This window comes from Sturnira hondurensis, unplaced genomic scaffold (genome assembly GCF_014824575.4).
Source record: "Sturnira hondurensis isolate 20B ecotype Veracruz unplaced genomic scaffold, ASM1482457v3 Scaffold0001911, whole genome shotgun sequence".
Taxonomy (NCBI): Eukaryota; Metazoa; Chordata; class Mammalia; order Chiroptera; family Phyllostomidae; genus Sturnira; species Sturnira hondurensis.
In genome coordinates, this window is record NW_028074542.1 from 873,504 (window position 1) to 892,841 (window position 19,338).

The 19,338-nt window shown below is 41.7% G+C and overlaps 1 protein-coding gene across 5 annotated transcripts; it reads right to left on the minus strand.

Annotated features, from left to right (window-relative positions):
- Positions 1-302: 302 nt before the first annotated feature.
- Positions 303-16,358, minus strand: VEZF1 (vascular endothelial zinc finger 1). 5 transcript variants are annotated; one of them, XM_037037630.1, is made up of 7 exons: positions 16,095-16,358; positions 13,278-13,498; positions 10,498-11,192; positions 9,671-9,734; positions 8,407-8,608; positions 6,816-6,953; positions 303-3,628 (listed from the first exon to the last, which is right to left on the minus strand). In XM_037037630.1, the coding sequence occupies exons 2-7, from the start codon at positions 13,281-13,283 to the stop codon at positions 3,201-3,203; spliced, it is 1,533 nt and encodes a 510-aa protein (XP_036893525.1). In that variant the 5' UTR covers positions 13,284-13,498; positions 16,095-16,358; the 3' UTR covers positions 303-3,200. The 5 variants fall into 5 exon arrangements, with proteins under 5 accessions (XP_036893525.1, XP_036893496.1, XP_036893511.1 ...); XM_037037601.1 differs by lacking the exon at positions 13,278-13,498 and having other exon boundaries at positions 16,095-16,357; XM_037037616.1 differs by lacking the exon at positions 13,278-13,498 and having other exon boundaries at positions 8,407-8,590; positions 16,095-16,352.
- Between the last annotated feature and the right edge of the window lie 2,980 nt (positions 16,359-19,338).

Sequence of the window (19,338 nt, forward strand, 5' to 3'; positions counted from 1 at the left end):
GTTCTGGAGCATGAGAAGTTTTAAGCCCACCTCTTTTGGGTAGAACTGGGGGCTAAGCTTGTGGCCACTCCCAAGATCTGGCTTCCCGGGCTTTTATTCCAGCTGATTGGCAAGGGTACGTCTGAAGTCAGTCTGGTGCATCTCCTCCCTCCCATAGTATCTCAATACCAACCGGCCTGACAGTTCCTCCCTTGCTCTCCAGCCCAGCACCGACGTGTGCACCTGGAGAAGCAGTGCTTCAACAATCTCTTATTAGAGTGAGTTGGTGAAGCTTCTGAGGTATGAAGCAATCAATCATAACATTTGTGACCGGTTAACTTTAATTTGTCAAAATAAATCTGCAGTATTTTGCATGTTAGTAATACAGTGCTGGTATTGACAGGAAAAATCATCTGCTTACATAGAAACCTTCATTTAGGAGCACACCTTGGGAGGGAAATGAATACACAATGAAAGGCGAATGCAGGCCAAGCAGCAAGCCCTAGAGCATAACAGGCTGATGTCAGATTTGAGGGTTATCTAATACAACTGTTTAGCTGCTAATCTGATAAAGGGGTCGTTCTCATCCAGGTTACAACCGGAAGGAGAAAACAAAATCTCTGCTTTTTCGTAGAGCGGTGGCCGTTGTGCCTTCAACACTTGGTTGAATCAGTTCATCAGCATCAAAACTCAATTCCAGTTCCAAGACACAGGAGAGTTTCACCACACAACCTACTAGGTGGCCCCCTTCAGCGGTCCACCGCCACCCCCATCCTGCTAACTCTCTTCCTCCCAAAAGAAGACACAACGTGGCTTTATTATTGCAGACAAGCTTCTTAAGTGAATAAAGAATGCATACAAAATAGTATTTTAACTGAAGTCATACAATGAAGTCTCACTCCTGTTTATTATACAATGAGTTGATAAAACAATCATTTCTAGTATATATCTTTTTTTTTAAGAACTAATAGTTTCAGGGTTCTTACAACCACACTCTAGCCTAGGGCTACGGTCCACACCTGCCCCCACTGAGTACTGCTCCTTGGGCCACTGTGGAGGAGGCTGGGGCTGTCTGAATCACGGGTACGGTGATTACCAGCCTAGTCAGAGGTGACAGGTCCCAGCACGCAGAGCCAGAACCCAGTTCTGGGGCTGCATGCCAGGAAGTGTGGGCTTCCTCCAAACGTGGCCACCACCTGCCCAATCCAAGCCTCAGCAGGGACACACATGGGCCTTCCCTACATGAGTCCTTCCAGTAGTCCACACATAATGCTCTACATATTAAAAACAAACCATCTTTGTACTGTGGATAGGAACAGTTGTAACAAAGTCATAGCTACATATTTTTCTCTACATTTTGTTTATTGAGACAAACTAATTAAAAGGCACAAACATAGGGTATGTTTACATGGACATTATAACAAACATATACATTAAAAGTGTAGGAATGTGGTGCCTTCCTGCTAAACAGAAAGTTCCTAAGCTTTTATATATACAAAAGTTGTACAATTTAATGTCCTAAAGTACAAAAGATCATTTATAAAATTATTTTACACTAAGTACTATTTATTTCATTTTTTACTATGTAGTTCAACCCCCTCGAACTGTTTGTATAATGACACACAGATACCTATCCCTGATGTAGGAAGTCTGACTCAGATACAAGGTATTTTGATGCCTGAACTGACACAGTGGGGTATAAATGGAAGTCATCCAGTTTGATAGTCAGTCCTGCAAACATTCTGCAAGATTACCATAACTCATTTCCATTTCTCTTAACTGTAAGATTAGAGGAAAAAACCAAAAACATATTGTAACTAAAAAAAAAATAAATCACAGCATCTTGGTTTTAGTAACTATTTTTTAAAACACAATGCTTTAAAAACATTAATGTGTGGCATGATGGTGTAAAGGGTATCTGTTTCCCTAGCTTTTGGTTTCTACTTTATGTACAGAGATAAAATATCCTGCTAATAAAAAGCACATGTCTTAACGTGCACAATCATTGCTGGTTTCTTCAGGGAGAACAGACAAATCGCTGTCGCCCTGAAAACACCACAAAGCCGATACAAGTGTTTTCTCAAAGAAAAAAAAGTGATATCCATATTTACAAAGTTGAACAAATCTGCACAATACTTGATTATGAAAGGAGAAATGAAAAAATACACTCTGCTTGTTCTGAAGGGGCATACTACCTAGTTAGTGGTTAGAATAAAAACTGTATACAATTTAATATAAGACATAAACTCTAGTGAGCAACTAACTTATCTTTCCCTGTTGTAACATCAACAGGCTCTGATTGGGAGAGAGGGGCGTATCACATCCCAGTGCCTCCAGCGTCTTCCAATTTAAAGCAATAATTTTAAGTGTTCCAAAGCATTCCTTGGCTCCTGAACAGGAGTCCCATTAGCCTCCATTTGTTAGGAGTCTGCCTGTCCACACACTTGACTTCTCCTGTCAGTTGCAGCCTTTTCTTACCAAAACACAATTTATATATTTTGTTTTTTTAAATTTTTTAAAAAAGTCAACTACAGTGCTATATTCCATCAGGATTAATATGCTGAGCAATATTTACATCTCCAAATATCAGGTCACAATCCCTATTATATGTTGAAGTTAGAATGATAAATTATCATATGCTTTGCATATCAGAGCTGGTATCACCTTTCCCATAGGGAATTCTGCCTGAAATTAACATATTCCCAAAGGTAAAATGCATATTCTCTGAAATGCATTTTATTATGACAATGCATGTATTTCATAAAAACAATAAACACAGATAATTCTACACTAGCTCTCAATTTGTGGATTTAGAACTTCAGGTTAAAATCAGCCATCCACTTGTACTGAGAGAAGAGTTCTGCTAGTGTTCAGAATAAAATGATTTCTTGGGATTAGAAACTAATGCTGCTTTTTAAAATTTTGAAATGGGTTTTGCTTTTCATGATTGGTTTTAATTCTGGCATTTCATCTTACCAACTACTATCCTGTTTAAGCAATGGTGTAAGCTAAAAGGAATTTCTCATTAAACTAAAGTGGTCCAGTGATAAGTTACACACACACCCTACTTTGAACAATCCCAGCCAAATTGGAGAAAAATGCTACTACACTATTATTAACTAATGTAATAAAACCTCCCAATTTCATGGTTTACTTTTTGCTTCACTAAAAATTGCTGGTAAATATTTACTTTAACCCATATTTTGATTTTATAATACTGTTTACCAAGGTGGCGATGTAGGCAAAGCTTGGGGTAAGAAAGGCATGCTCTCTACAGGCCTCATTGCTATATTGAGAGGGGCGGCTAAAGTCATAGGTGTGGGCAGGTTCATTGGAGATGTGATTGTGACAGGGTGTGCTATATTCACTGGAGCAGTGACAGGAGTGGGCAGATTGACTGGGGTAGTGAGCGTTAAAGGAGAAGTCATGGATAGTGGACTGGTTATAGTTACAGGGTGCCCTATGTTCATTGGGCTGGTTATATTAACTGCACTTGAAACATTTACTGGGCTTCTCATGCTCATTGCAGCTGCCACTGTGACTGGGTTTGACATAGTCCCAGATGACACAGAGGATGTTATATTGAATGGAGTAGTGAGAGTCACAGGCGTCGTAGCAGCCGTGGAGGTTTGGCACAGGTTAGCAGCTTCTAAAATAAGAACACAAAAGGGCCTTTAGATTCTCAAAACAGTGAACAAAATTCACAAACAGCTTCTGCCTCGATCTCTTTTAATTAAAAAGAACAAACATTTCATGAATTAAATGAGTTTTCTATCAAACAGTCAACAGGAAGGGAGTATTCTGAGCATAAGACTGGAGACCAGGAATCCCAGCATGTGCAAATCTCTCTTCTGATGCTGTATCTCCCTCAAGGACTTAGGCAACTTACTTAGCCCTGGCACATTTGGTTTCAAGTTTAGATTTACTCATTTCCCTCACAGTGATACTGGGAAGATGACTTAATTTCTGCAAGACACTTTGGGGGTAGGGGGAGAGATCAAGAAGGGCTCAAGTATTCTCATTACCACTTCAGGCAGTTTCTCTGAGTTCTACAGAATTTCCTGGGAAGAGCCAACCATGGCAGGCCAGGCAACAAGAGCTTGTTTATTACAAAGAGCTGGGCTGATGGTCACACAGTAATAGATAATTTAAAAAATCTTGTCATAATAAGGTACCTTGTACCTAGCAGAGGGAAGTGAAGTGTGTATCTTCAATGCTTTATTTACTCTTTTTTAAATTTTGTTTATTTATTTTTAGAGAAGGGAAGGGAGGGAGAAAAGAGAGGGAGAGAAACATCAATGTGTGGTTGCCTCTCATGAACCCCCCACTGGGGATCTGGCCTGTAGCCCACATGGTTCGACTGGTAATCAAACCATGACCTATTGGTTCACAGGCTGGCACTCAATCCACTGAGCCACACCAGCCAGGGCTGTATTTACTCTTAAGCCTTCACAAACCTGCTAAGGTTTTTAAAATCCTAAAGTAGAGGTATTAAATAAGCAAGCTATTGTAATATTATTTATTTCAGTTTTAGAAAAATAATTTTTGTTAAATAATCCCAGTGTTTCTGGTTATGTGTCCCTAACTGTTTTAAGAAAGAAAAATGATCCCTCAGCAGGTTTATGTTCTGGTCCCACTACCATTTCCTCTATTTCTGATGCTACTACCACAGTCACCTAACTTTACGCCTAGAGTTACTTAACTACACATACTATACATACCACCAACCATACCAAGGAAGACTAACCAAACCAAGCCAGAAGACCTTGCAGTGAGTTGAGGGGACCCTGGGCCTTGTTATCCAGAAAAACCTTCTTAAAAGAAAACTTCCTTCGGAGGTGAGACCCCCCACCCCTCAACAAAATTCAGCACCACTTGCTGGTGTATCACCAAACACAAGTAAGAAGACCTATGGGTGGGCTGGCTGTGAGTTGACTGTCAAATTAAAAAAAGGATTTGAGGCTAAAGATGGAGGTCTGCACACTTTCCGTATGTGGGTCATATCACTTCAGGTAGACCCCTGGGTCAGTAAGAAGCCCTTCCCTGGTCATTGTGATGGAACTTTGGCATACTCCGTATTCCACATCAAAGATTCCCAAATCTGGCTAATGATCAAAACCATTTAGTGAGCTTTTTAAAAAATGGCTTCCCAGGAAATCCCATAGTGAGGGTTAGATGGAACCTGGAAAATGTACGTTTTTTAAAAAGCTGCAAAGATGATGACTTGATTGTCTTCCAAGTTTGGGAACTTATATTAAGCCCAATAATATTCAAAAGGAATATGCTGATTCAAATTTAGGCTTTCAGGTCAGGAGTCTCTTCTCCCCCAAAATGTGACATTGACTAATACGAATACAGAAGTTTCTAACATCAATTGGTCATTTCCAGAGAGATTCATGATACAAATGGGAATACAATAACATTTTGTTTCATGGAGGTCATGAACCAAACAATTGGGTCTTATTGTGCAAGCCAACTAAAACACAATACCAAATAGAAGAATGCAGAAAGGAACAGAATGACAGAAGTCAACTCACTTTTGAGATGATGGTGTCCAGTTTTCACCAAAGAAGTTTTCACTCTGCCATCCACCACCTCCCCACACCTTCCTCACTTTCAAAACATCTGACAGAGTCCTTTTCTGGGTCTTAAACTTTTCACTCTCACTCCTTCTCTAAGTCAAACATTCTTAATGGCATGTTTCCAACTTACTTTGCAATTATCACCACACACACACACACACACTTTTCTGCCCCTTCTCCCACCATTCTCCACCCACTTTCCTACCACAGTACATTTTATCAAAGTAACGACAAATCTTCACTCGGAAAACAGGAACAAGCAGCACCTGAGGAGGGCGAAAAGCCTATCTGGACCGCTGCATTCTTTCCCTCCAATGCCAGTAGACGTACGAAAAAGGATGCTATTCCTGTTATGTTTATTGAAGTATGGAGTGTTTACAAGGGATCTGAAGAAGGGAACAGCCACACCATGTGAAAGCAAAGGATGGAAGAAACTACACAGCAAAGGAATTACAGAGGAGCCTACATCCAGAAGCTTCCACACGAGTTTAAAATGAAACAGTAAGACATGGTAGGGGTAGGGGGAGAAAAAAAGAAATTTAGGAATCTGTTCTGTGGTTGATGTTATACTGACAAAATGATTTACTTGAAATGGCTGCACAATAGTCCAGAAGCCAAACCTACAACTATTAAGTTAAATAACTGTTGAAAACTGATACTCACTGATTCTTAGATACATGAGAGAAAAGCAGACCATTTTCAATGATAACAATATCTCTAAAAACTGAAGTATATACATGTTAAGCTAATGCAAGCCCCAGTGACAGACTGAGTGACATTAAGAGACCAAGAGAAAAGACATAGTATAATAAATATGTAATAAATAAAACAATACAGAAAGGACACTAAACAGCAGAAAATAGCACAGCTGTAAGAAAATGAATTTATATACACAAAAGGGTATTTCAGCCACCTCTAAAAGTGCTAATATATTAAGATGGAAAAAACGAGCCCCTAACGCACAGAGGTTCACATAAAAATGGATTCTGAGCATATATAGCAAAGAACCAAATTTGGCTCTAAATTTGTTAGAAAAAGTAAATCAAAAGAAAGAACTTAAAAAATACTAGTTAAAAAAATTCTATTTGGGGAAAAAAACAACAACAACTGTAACTGGAAGCTGGAAAGCGTCGTTGCCAACAACTTCTATTTCCCAGCGTGTAGCACTTCCATGCTTCCATAAAGCTGGATCCCCTAAACTGCAAATACTTCTCCAGCCATACCTGGAGCACCAGCACGCCTCCTCTTTCTTACCTTTCTTTCTTGCTTTGACAGCTTCTTCCCACAGTCTCAGTGTCTCTACCTGCTTCCCTGGCCAGCTTGTCACATGTTGCTGTTGCTGCTGCTGCTGCTGCTGCTTCTGGTTGCTGGTCTCATCATTCATGCACGCTGCTCCAAAGACAAACCAGAAACACTACATTTACCTGGAAAAAGTATGGCTATTTTTTCAAAAACTAAAACTTTGATACTTTGACTCTTTGTGCCTCTATGGTCTTTATCATTTGACTTAAGAGTTTTTACTACAATGCATCTTTTTTTTGCTGTTCATGTCTATATTGGTCAAAATGGATAAATTAATAAAATACTAGAGAGCTAGAGAAAACCAATATAAAAGAGAAAAGAATTCTTTGCTATATTAAAAAGCAAGCTTTAGAATGGACCTTGGGGAATATTAGCATGGACTAATTAATGCTCATTAGAATATCTAAAAATACTTGATTACTTGACCATAATGATGTACACTAAAAGTAAATTTTTATAAAGTTACAAAGAATAACATACTAGGTACTTACATCTATTTACAAATAAGCAAAAATGGATGAGATTAAAACACATTAAACATTATTTACTTCTGTCCGCCTATTTTGAAAATTTTATGTTTCTGCTGCATAAAATACATACATAATAGAATATATAAAGTAGTAGAATATGTAATAGACTAGAATTAGGAAAACACTTTATTCTGGTGGTTTGGGATATCTTAAAGAAAAAGCCTGGGTAAATGAAAATATTAAATTTCATTTGTAAGTCCCCGGAATATTCTATCTTCAACTCTGAATTTAAGGTAAGCAAAGAATTTCAATCCTAAAATGGATTTGATATCTTATTTCTCTATGGATAGATTTGGGTTTGAAAAGCAAATTAATTAACATTGCTTTCATCTTCAAGGTTATTAAGGACATATTAATAAAAACCAGGAGTTAGCAGACACTGATGCTTAAGAATCTTCCTACCATTAAATAAAAACAATTAAAATTGCCTGGATATGATGCAACTTCCTAATGTGGCTTTTGCTGCCACAATTCTAACACACTAGATCTTTCTATTCAAACCCCAAAGAAAGGACACACTGAAAAACAGCTATGGGGAAATTCTGCTCTACTAACATGGCCGTTATTAGACAAGCACAGGATTGAAAGCAAAATCAGTGCTGTTTGTACATATGCATATAGTACATTTCTTTTATTTATTTATGTATTTATTTTTTTAAAGATTTTATTTATTTATCTTTAGAGGGGAAGGGAAGGAGAGAAAGAGAGAAATATCAATGTATGGTTGCCTCTCATGAGTCCCCCTCTGGGAACTGGCCTGCAACCCAGGCATGTGCCCTGACTGGGAATTGAACCGTGATTGTGTGGTTTGCAGGCCCGCGCTCAATCCACTGAGCTACACCAGCCAGGGCTGAAGTACATTTCTAATAATAACACATACTCTCCCTTACTGCATGTTTGCAGACTTCAGTAACAGCAGGAAACATGTAAGATGAACAATGATAAACAGTAAAAATATCTTTAATACGTTATAAAAACAATGCAAAAGAAATACAATTTGCAGCTTCACTTACTTTTACTGATGCCTTGTTTACATGTATTACAGTTGATACTTTGGCTCTGCCCATGTGTCTTTAGGTGGCTGGTGATGTAGGCGGCGCTCAGGAGCTTCCCACAGATGTTGCAGGACACCTTGCCTTCGTGGCGCACCATGTGTGTCCGCAGTCTGTCTTTGGTGGCAAAGGCAGCAGTGCACGTCTGCATGAGGGAGGAAAACTTTTTTTAAATATAGACTATCCTGTTCTACTCATTTTAAAGTACGTTATATTCTAGGCATTACCCTACCCATTAACAGCAAGCCGATTGAGTTAGCTGAATTTTAATTGTATGTGTTACCCAGAATCATAATCATAATAAAACACTTGGTAAATTTTAGACCCTTACATTTTAAGGGAAGAAAAAATATCAACACAGGGTAGTGAGAAGATGGGAGCTTTAGAGTCAAACCTAGATTTAAATCCAGCTCCCCAGTTCACCAAACAGTGGAACACTGAGCCTATCTGAATTTGTCTCCTTATCTGTAAAATAATAATACCTACCTCACAAAACTACTGCTGGATTAAGAGCCTGACCCAAGGCCTCACACATAGAAGGCACTCACTCAAAATGACACTACCTTTCTTTGTCCAATTGGGGTTTTCTTAGAATTCAAAATTGACTCAATAAAATCAGTCATTAACAAATTTAACAAAAGGGAACACAAAAAGACAACCAGCAACAAATTAGAATTACTGATACCTAAAACAGTAACTTGATTTAGCAAGATTCTTACATCTTTTCATTATCACAATTATGCTAAATAAAATTGTTAACATGATAACATTTGTTAACAACTAGAAAATGCTCCAATTTGGCAATAGCTGACAAAAATCCAGTAAGTGATAACTTTTGCAAGAAAATTTGTATTTTCTTCTATTACAATTAATACAACTTAAACCATCAACCCAGAAATTAATTTAAAGCACTTCATCCATTTATTTATTTCAATACACAACCTTTGCAAGACTATAATTATTTTCTCATAACAATAAATTGCTGTTGCCCAAGGAAAGGGAAATGCAGTTCAACAAAAACAACACATTTACATTTTAGATGATCTTGCCCCACAGAAATAGAAGCTGTCATTTATATTTTATAAAACTAGAATTCAAATGGATCACATTTACTCAAGTCAGTGATTTTTAACACTATTCAAGAATGGTGAGACGCGGTTGGCTCAGACCTTCGGGACAATGTGCATCAAGCGCTACACTAAGGATAAGTCATTTTAACTCTTACTTGGCATTTGAAGGGTCTTTCTGTTGAATGGACATGTTTTACGTGACAGCTTAAATGGTCAGGCCTGTGAAAGAGAGAGTTTCAACAGAAGATATAATGGAACACACATAGAGAAATGCTACTTACTGTGATGTACATGCTTGGCAGATTTGGGTCGGGGACATTTTAAAGAAAGCTAGCAGAATTACCAAATCCCCCTCCACCCACGTGCAAGCCTCCTTACCTCTCCTATCATAAACAAAAATTTTACCTGTTTTCTCTCCTAGTCAACATCAAATCATATTAAGTCTTGATTCTTTACAATTACAAAATACCCAAAGTTTTAGTTAATACTTGCCAGAAACAGCTAGTACTATATATACTTTATATTTAAAAAACCTTTTAAAATGAAAATTAGTGAAATGTTAGTAACCACACAAAAAAGGAAAAACATTCTCCTGAAAATTTTTATTAAGAGTATCCAAGGTCATCCCAACTTCAAAAAATAAGTTTCTTTGATTTATGCAGTGAACTTCATGTCTAGTCACCCAACTGAACTGGCATCTGGTGGTTAAGCAGTGATAAGAAGTATCCGTGTGCCAAATGAAGGCCTGAATCCACCAAGGGACTTCTTAAATGAAACAGTAAGGTAATCGCTATGTCACCACTTGTCAACCACATCAAACTGAAATTAGACCTGGAGACGAAATACTTTATCTATCACCAATCTCCTCTAATAACACAGGCCTGCCCGAATCTATTCTCACGTAAACCTTCTAGAGCACACAGAAACAAGACTGAAGTTCACCGAATACCATAATGAAAAAAAGCAAAGCAAAATGCAGTACCTCGAGAAGCCTTTCCCACAAACACTGCAAGTATAGGGTTTGGTGATGCCTCCTTCATGAGACCTCACATGGTAAGTCATCCGGTCCTTCCTCTTGAAGCGCTGGTTACAAATAGGACACTCGAAGGGCTTCTCGTCCGAGTGGGAGAGCTTGTGCCGATTGAGGTGGTACACATCTCGGAAGGCCTTCCCACACATCTCGCAAGCATGGTTCTTCTTGACAGGCTTACTGGGTTTCTTGACAGACTGGGTCACAGGCATAGCTGTGGTGCTGGCACTGCTGCTGGGGTTGGTGCCCGAGGAAGATGTAGTGACTGTTGACAAGATGCCTGCAATGGTTGAGACCAGCGAAGTTCGGCTGCTGTCCCCAGCGATGGTGGAGATAAGAGGAACCACTGTAGTGGGGGTTTTCTTTGCCCGGGACACCAACTTGATCCCTGTATGGCAGGACTCATGGCGCCTCAGGTGATAGCTGTCCCTGAAAGCTTTACTGCAGTAAGTGCACACAAATGAAGTTTTGGGTTTTTCTTTTTTAATCCCAATGGCATCCTTTAATGTTTCTGGTGCAGCCTGAGGTTTCTGAGTTATTGGTATTGGAAGTAATGGTTTCTGATCAGGGGGCTCCACAGCAGAGCTCAGGAGGGGCAGCAGGCTGTTTTGTGCTGCCTGCTGTTGGTGATGAGAGCCTTCATGGGTCTAAAACCAAACATTTACACTTCAGAAACTCAGCCTCTCACAATGACCTTCAAAATTCAACATGCTCCAAACAATAGAGACCAGAGACCAGAAGAAACAATCAAAGAGCCTGTAAGCAACTCTCTACAACAAAGACCCAGCAATCACCTAGCTCCTCTGAAGAGCTCCCAATATAAAGCATTAAAATCACTGTGCGGAGCCAAAACTTGCTCAACTAAGTTGCTGACAGTGATCTTGTTTTCAAACAGCTGACTAAACTACACTCCACCCTGGTTCATAAGGGACATAGCAGCTGATGAAATCAGTTTGCATTAGTCTGTCAGTGTTGAAACCAAGTTTAAATAACTTGTCAAAAAAATTACACTCCAGACTTATTTAACAGTACCTTACTACAGTAGTGCACGAAACACACAATCATCTACTTGTCTATTACCTAGGAAAAGAAAGGTATTATGTCTCTCCCTTTCCACAAGCAAACTTAGTGATTGAGGAGGGAGTCTGTTGCTAAGTGATAAAAGAAATCTAATTCTCTGAGCACATAGGCTATTTAAGTTTACTTTTAAATTTGTTCCCTTAACTCTACTAAAAGATTTGGTTGAAGTGAAACCGGCTATTGAATGCCTGGAAGGCATCTGTGAAGGTAGCCCACAGCAAAACACCAGCCAGTTGTCTCTCAGTTCATAGAAGTCTGCATTCTTTAGAAACACTAGTTATTCACACCCTACACTCTCAAATATAGACCAAGAGAAAACAAACTATAAATAATGAAAATTCCTTTTATTTTCTTCTCCATCCAAGAGTTGTAGGTTCTGTTAAAGTGTTAAGACATTTAGCCCTGACCGGTGTGGCTCAGTTGGTTGGGCATCACCCTACAAGTGTAAGGTCACCGGTTTGATTCTGGGTCAGGGCATATGCCTGGGTTGTGGGCGCATGCAAGAGGCAACCGACTGATGTTTCTCTCATACATCAAATGTTTCTCTCCTTCTCTTTTCTTCCTCCCTCCACCCTCCCTAAAAATAAATAAATAAAGTCTTTTAAAAAACGTTTAAAAAAAGTATTAGACATTTGCTGTTATAATGTGCTTCTACATTTCAAAACTGGGGGCTGGACATTGTCTGGAAATGTACTTAATTGCACTGAAACAAAAATTTCATCATCGGTTAGGTTCGTGTTATTTATGAGTATTCTCTTGGTTTTGATTCTTTCAAAATCTCCATACCTCCATACTGATACACATTTAGGAAATGATGGGGAAAAACTTCTGAAAGAGTTCTTCCTAATATGTTGTACTTTACCAACATTATCTTTGAAACTCTTTTAACAGTGAGCCCAAACCCCTATGCTTGAGTTTTGTAATCCTAAAAGGATACATGCACTCAGAGGTTAAGAGTTTCAAATACTTTAAGAACACATTGTTCTAGGAAGACCCCATCCTACCATCTTAGACACTCTAGACATTTATTTACCCTTCTCACTCTATAACCAAGAGTCCAACAGTTAACTTAGGGAGAAAAAAAGGAGAAAGACACACACACTCACACAGAGCTCCTCCCCTGATGGGTAAGAACATCTGTCATTGCTCCATGTTTACTTTCCTGATGGCAGCACAACAGCTAAACCTGGAATTAGGCTCTCCCAAAGCAGGAGATATAGTGCCCAGAGTTACCAGTTTCAGTTTAATAATTTTGATCGAATCTCCCTTGAGTCCTGGAAGTACTCATAGGAATTTTGTGCTTACTTATGAGTATCTTTCTGTACTTAGCAATCATACTGAATTACAGTCCACTTTTAATTTATGGAGCTCTTGTAAATGTCAGTGTCTACCCAGATGACATTAGTAGAAGGAACTACAGAATCTGGACTCTAATCTTACCCTCTTTCCAACCTGACTGTAGGATATGCAAGTTTCCATACAGTACATAAACAGTTAATAGCTGAAGATAGCTTAAGATATACAGTTTCAAAGGCAACAGATCAGATAATAGGGAATGCAAATCTTCTGGACAAAGTTCAGACTTACAGTGTTTAGAGGTATTTTTCAATTCTAAACAACCATTAGTTTGATGTAGTACTAAAAGCACTTACTGCCATTTTACCAATTCAGATGTCTGTGGCAACATAAAGTATTTTTACAGCATTGCTGAAGCTCACTCTCACAGGAGGGTCACACCAGGTCCCTGCTTCTTGGGTGAAATGCTGTAGAATGCCTTGACCACTATGGAAATCTCTCTCTGAGGATTCCTAGGATCCCCATACTGCTACATGAAGCCTTCTAAGAGGGGAAGTGGGTTTCCCCAACTTGTTCTCTGGGGGAGAGACAGAGTAAAATAACAACCACAGCCTGCCTTCAGTCAGGTGATTTAAAATATATACATAACTTATGGGTAGACTTTTATTTGACTAGCATCATCAAACGAAAATTTTAACTTTATCTCCCATCTCTTTCAAGGCTTTTAAAACCCTCCCAAGCTTTCCTTTTTGTGGGGCTGGCAAAAAAAAACAAAACAGAAATGTTATTTCATCACCCAGGGTGGTAGGATATGGCACCATGAAATCTCCAGTGCCAGAGGGTAAAAGATTTTGTACTGAAACAAATTAGCATCAGTGAGTCATATCTTGAATGTCCTGTTAGGAGAATCATCCATCAAACATTTTAACAACTATGGCTTTCACTTTCCACCAGGTTATCTGGAAAGCAAGCATGTCTTAAATTGTTTTAAAATATAAATTCAGTAGGATGCTCCAGGAAACAAAATGATAATGTTTAAGCCTCCATTTCCCCAGAGAAAATTACTTAACACTGGAACTAAGTCTACTCATACTCATTCTTTTCCACAGAAAATTCTGAAATACTCTCTTTACCCATTCAACTGTCCTCAGCTCTAAATTCTAAGTTTCCAACAATTTTCACTGCACACATTGCCAAGCCCAGGGTCAACTATGACCTTTCACACTCCTCCATCAGGTGGGGAAAAAGATTTTAATAGCTGAAAAAATTAAATAATATAAAATCTAATTAAACAAGTGATCAATAAATGCTTCACATTTGCTTCATCTAGGAAAATAATAATAAGAATATTTCAAAAGATTTTTCAACTAGCTTTCCAAAAATTAGTTATGGGTTTTTCCTTTACATAAAGAACTCCTGCTTTTTTCAACTTCCATTAAATATATAGACAGCAGGTTTACTATGATCAATCTAATTCATTGTTCATGTGAAAATCACTTCAATGGCCTAATAATCCCATATTTTAAAGTGACCATTTGAAAGTTTTTTTCTGGAGATGGTATTTACCACCTTTACACCAACCTGGATGCCAGGTAGTTATATATCAATTACTTTCCAATGCATCTTTAAGTTCACTTATCACAATTAAGTTCATCAAAGCCGGATAAAACAATACTAGCTAAGAATGAGAAAGTGGGGACGTTTGTGAGTTCCATAAATTTTAAGAAGCCTGAATAAAACTCAACACCTCTTAAAAATTAAATTACTCACATTTAAAATATATTTCTTCTTAAAGTAATCAACCAACTCTACACAATAGGTAAGTAATGTTTGAATTATTCAATTCCCTGTATTAACTCCACTGGGATGGGTCCAGTGGCTCGGAGAAGTTTCTGAAAACTTTGCATCCGTTCCTGGTTAGTTCCAAAAGGTCTCGAAAGCCCAAGATACGAGTTTGGGATTTCACTAAGTTATTCAAAGTAGGAAAATAACTCCGAGAGGCGGGAAGAACGCACTTAAAGTGATGAGCTTCCCAACCTCCGGTTTCGAAGTTTCTTCGTGAGCTCATCACCACTGCCCACTAAGTGCTTCGTTTGCAAACAGAAACCAAGCAGGAAAAATATACGTTCCAGCCCAGGTCTTCCAAATAGGGGTCCCCCACCCAAAGCGGGCTGGCCAGAGAGGACTGCCAACGTGTTGGCTATAGTCACTTTGAAGTTTCCTGCAAAAAGTGAAGACCAACACCCCAACGAATGACTCATCTGGGGGCTTTGTAAGCGGACTGTTTGCTCTCCCCACTTTCTGTCTCCCCCACTTGGTTGGAGGAAACGTCGAGGTGGGAAGGAGAGAGAAAGGCGCCCCGGGAGGAGGTCGGGCCCCCGGAGTCCCGGCCCCCGCCGCTCCCAGCCCCGGCCCGGCGGGGGGAATCCCCCGGCTGAATGGGCCGGCGGAAGAGCTGGACAGAGGGAGAGGGTGTCAGCTGCCAAGACTTGGGCAGGGGCTTGGGAAAGAAAAAATGTAAATCCAGTGAAAAAGTTTGCGGGAGGAAATACAACACCCCCAACTGGATAAACACGAGGTGGGGCGGCGGGAAGGGGGAGTGGCGGGGATACCCGCTATTCACGGGGATGGGGGGGTCAGAAAGTCACCATACGCAAAAACAGAGGGAGATGAAAAAGGAGAGCGAGCGAAAGTGCGTGTGTGAGTGTTTGTGTGTGTGTGTGTGTGCGTGCGCGCGCGCGGGGGGTCTGAGAGTAGGACCTGGGGACCGCCCTCACCCCACGGTGCGGGCCGGGCCCGGCGCGCCGTGACCGAGCGGCCCGCGCTATCCAGCGGCCCGGCGCCCTCCTTTCTCTGGGCCGCGGGTGGTGACAGCGACCGGCCTCCTCCCTTCCCTTTCAGGGCGGGAGGGAAGGGTGTGTGCGTGTGCGTGAGTGTGCAGGGGGGGCCAGGGTTCACCCCGAGGCCTGCTCTCTCCCCCGCACCCCGTGAGGCCGCCTTCTTTCACCTCAGCAGCCCCGCTCCGCCGGGGCGGGCGGGCGGAAAAACAAAGGGGGATTAAGGCCGGGCCGGAGAGCGGAGCCGGGAGGGAGGGAGGAGCGCCCGCCCGCCCGCCAGCCCGGGGCCCGGCCCCCCTGTCCCCCCCGTACCCCCCCCGGGGGGGCCCCCACTACCTGGAACAGGAACGTGGTCCAGTTGGCCTCCATGGCTGCGGCGGCCGACCCCCCTCCTCCCCACTCCCCCCGCTCGGGGAGCCTCCTCAGCCGGAGGAGGCGACAACAAAGCGGCGGCGGCGGCGGCGGCGGCAGCGGCAGCGGCGGCTCCTCAACATGGCAGCGCCGAGCGCGGCCACTTCCGGTAACCTCCGGGACGCACCACCGCCGCGGCGAGCGCGGGCGGGGGGGGAGCCCCGACCCGGCCGCCGCCGCCCCCAGTTGCCCGGACCCCTCCTGGGCGTCCCCGCTGTCGGCTCGCCGCCTCGGAGCTCAGCCAGTGCCTGCGGGCGGTGGGGTCAGGGCCCCAGCGGGGGGGCTGGGGTGGGGCCGGGGGCGGGGATGGGGCGCGGCGTCCCCCCCCGCGGGGGTGTGTGGTGCTGCGGTCCGTGGCTCAGGCAGCTGGAGCAGGGGGAGCTCAGGAGGGAAGATGGAGGACGCCAGGGTCTGGCGCTGGCTCGCTGGGCACCTCTGAGCCATCGCCGGTGCCTCGGACACTACCCAGCAGTGTCGCATCCCTATCATACAATCAGCGGAAGGCACGGGCCACCACGGTCACCCCGCTCTCCAGTCCCTTAGGTGCAGCACCCCATCTCCAAGCTGGGGAAGCCCCTTCCACACCGAGTCTCTGCCCTCTGGTATTTCACTCTCAGCTAGCTAATCCTCCGCACTGTCGCTCTGATATGCATCGAGCTCTGAGTGGCCTTCCAACTCAAGCAGGGAATCCCACTGGGGTGCAGCCTCAGATCCTCCCAGTGCCTAGGGAAACACTTCCCACGCGAAGAGATGTCATAACTGGGTTATTCTTGGGTGAAGGGCTGAGCTTCCCCAACCTCCCCTTAACTCCAGATAGGATGTGAAATTCTACCCCACCACCACCTCTCCCGCCAAAAAAAATAAAAACAAGTGAGAAACTATAGTCAAGAAAGTATTTTAATCCTTTAATACAGTCAGCTTCCTCACTCCCCCAAACAAAAATCGAACTTCTGGTTGGACAGCGTCAGATGTCACTGAGGTGACCCCAGCCTCTTTGCAGTTCCAAGTCTTCCGTGTAGGCGTCACTGCTACTGGTACTTTACATGATGTCTGAACGTTTTCTCTCCTTTACTCACATAGAGGTAGCTACTGGGAATATCAGAGACAAGCTATGATTAAACGAGTGTCTCCAGTATAAGTCTCCTGTCACAGGGATGGAGGGGGCAGGCTGTATCAGGGATACTTTTATAAACTGTGGTTTAAAAAAATTTTCACGATGGTCACATTATTTCAAGACTTCAACATCTTTCATAACCAACTGTTTCTTATCTCAGCTACTCCATTTATTCCTCTCCAGACACATTCTAATCAAGGTCATCATCTCCAACTTTTCCTGTACACACAATTGGATACTGCCTGGAGGCCTTGGGGAGGGAGGCAGAAGTTCCGCCCTTTGGATTGGCAGCAGAGGCAGGTAGCACAGCAAGGAACGCGTCAGCCTAACAGGAGGGGACAGAAAATGAAGTTTCTGAGCCATCCCCTCAGCGAAACGGCTGCCGTGGCCCGTCTCCTATAAATGTCCATTACTCTTGTTTGAAAGAAAAATAAAAATGGTTCAGGAAGCCTACGCTTATGTATACATGCAAGATAGGGAGGGAACTATGATGTAAACCTAAGGAATTAACTAAAACCTTTTTGCTCTGATCTTGGACATTGCATGTTCTTTCATTTTCCTTCTGTGATTTCACTTCAAGTTCTCTTTCATCTCAGTTTTCCTCCTTCCCTGTATGGCCTCACCTACTTTGTGGCCTTTCAGAGTGTGAAAATGAAGCTTCGGAATTATGGAAATCAGTACTTAATGAAGATTATAATGCTAATGACAATATTGCTGGACTCAAACTTCTTACTCCTGAATCTAGGAACCTTTCTTCAGCAATGTGTTTCACAGTGCCTCCGGAGAGGGGTTTTCCCACATGAAGTAGAGGTCAAGTGAAAACAGCCCAGTTCTCATTATTGAAGAGCTGGGATTCAGAAGCATCACTTTTCTTAAGGAAAATGGCTAATTTTATCTCTATCCATGAGATGAAGCCAGAATTCTTTATTGTTCCCCAAACCCTCTCTTTTCAGATGAGGTTTTTTTTTGTTTGTTTGTTTTAAAGATTTACTTTTAGAAAAGAGGGGAAAGGAGGGAGAGAAATGTTGATCGTTGCTTTTCCTATGCATCTGACCGGACCCAGCCAAAACCAGGCATGTGCCTGACTGGGTATTGAACCTGTAATTTTTTGCTTTGCAGGACAATACCCAACCAACTGAGCCGGCTAGGTCTGGGCTCAGATGAAGTTTTAAACCTAAGAACGACTATTCAAAAACAATCACCCCCAAACTGTTTTTTGAGGAATGTAATGAAATCAGTAAGATCAAAGACTCCTTTTTTTTTTCTTGAAGTGAGACGGGAAGGGAGAGAGAGGAAAACATCCATGTGAAAAACATCAATTGGTTGTCTCTCCTATGCTCCCCCAGCAGGGACTGAGACTGCAATCCAGGCAGGTTCCCTGAACAGGAATCAAATTTACAACCTAAGACTCCATTTTTAGAGGGGGCATTTCTACCTACCCTTTGGTAGAAATAAATACCCTTAACCACAAACATGAGCCCCTCCACAGACCATATGGGGTTCAGTCAAAAGACTAGCAATATCTAAAGACAGTCATTTCATCTCAATTATTGTAAACAACTTTAAGTAAGTGAGTAAATGGTATTATCCTCAGGTATGATGAATAAGTGAAATGTTTGACATCTAAGCAAAAAATTTACTGTGCCTACATTCACCCAAATAAACTCAAGATTCCCTCCCTTTCTTCTTTCCCACCCACCCTGCCCCAGCTTGTATAACCTGTTAACCTTTTAGGGCCCAAGTTTCCTCACCTGGAAAATGAGGAGGACAAGTAAATACCTATTTCATAGGGGTGACTTGTGAATTAAAAAAGAAATGTATCTAAAATGCTTAGAGTATTGCCTAAAATGTAACAGGGGCTAAATAAATATTTTTATTGGTGTTATTGAGTGGTTCTCCTTTAACTTCAGCAGTGGGAACTCTGCATCATAGCCGTGTAAGAGCCAATTAATTATTCCTATTCCTTTTACTTTCAAAATGACAAGTTTTTCCTCATGCCCTATCCCTCTCTCTTTCAAAGAGTCCTAAGGTAAACAGCCAAAAGTTTAATGACAC

Coding starts and splice junctions, on each gene's coding strand:
- VEZF1 (XM_037037601.1), bottom strand. CDS start 16,127: ATGGAGGCCAACTGGACCACGTTCCTGTTCCAG. Junction 11,193..16,094: donor GGACCACGTTCCTGTTCCAG/GTAGTGGGGGCC, acceptor GTTTGGTTTTAG/ACCCATGAAGGCTCTCATCA. Junction 9,735..10,497: donor TGTGGGAAAGGCTTCTCGAG/GTACTGCATTTT, acceptor TCTCTTTCACAG/GCCTGACCATTTAAGCTGTC.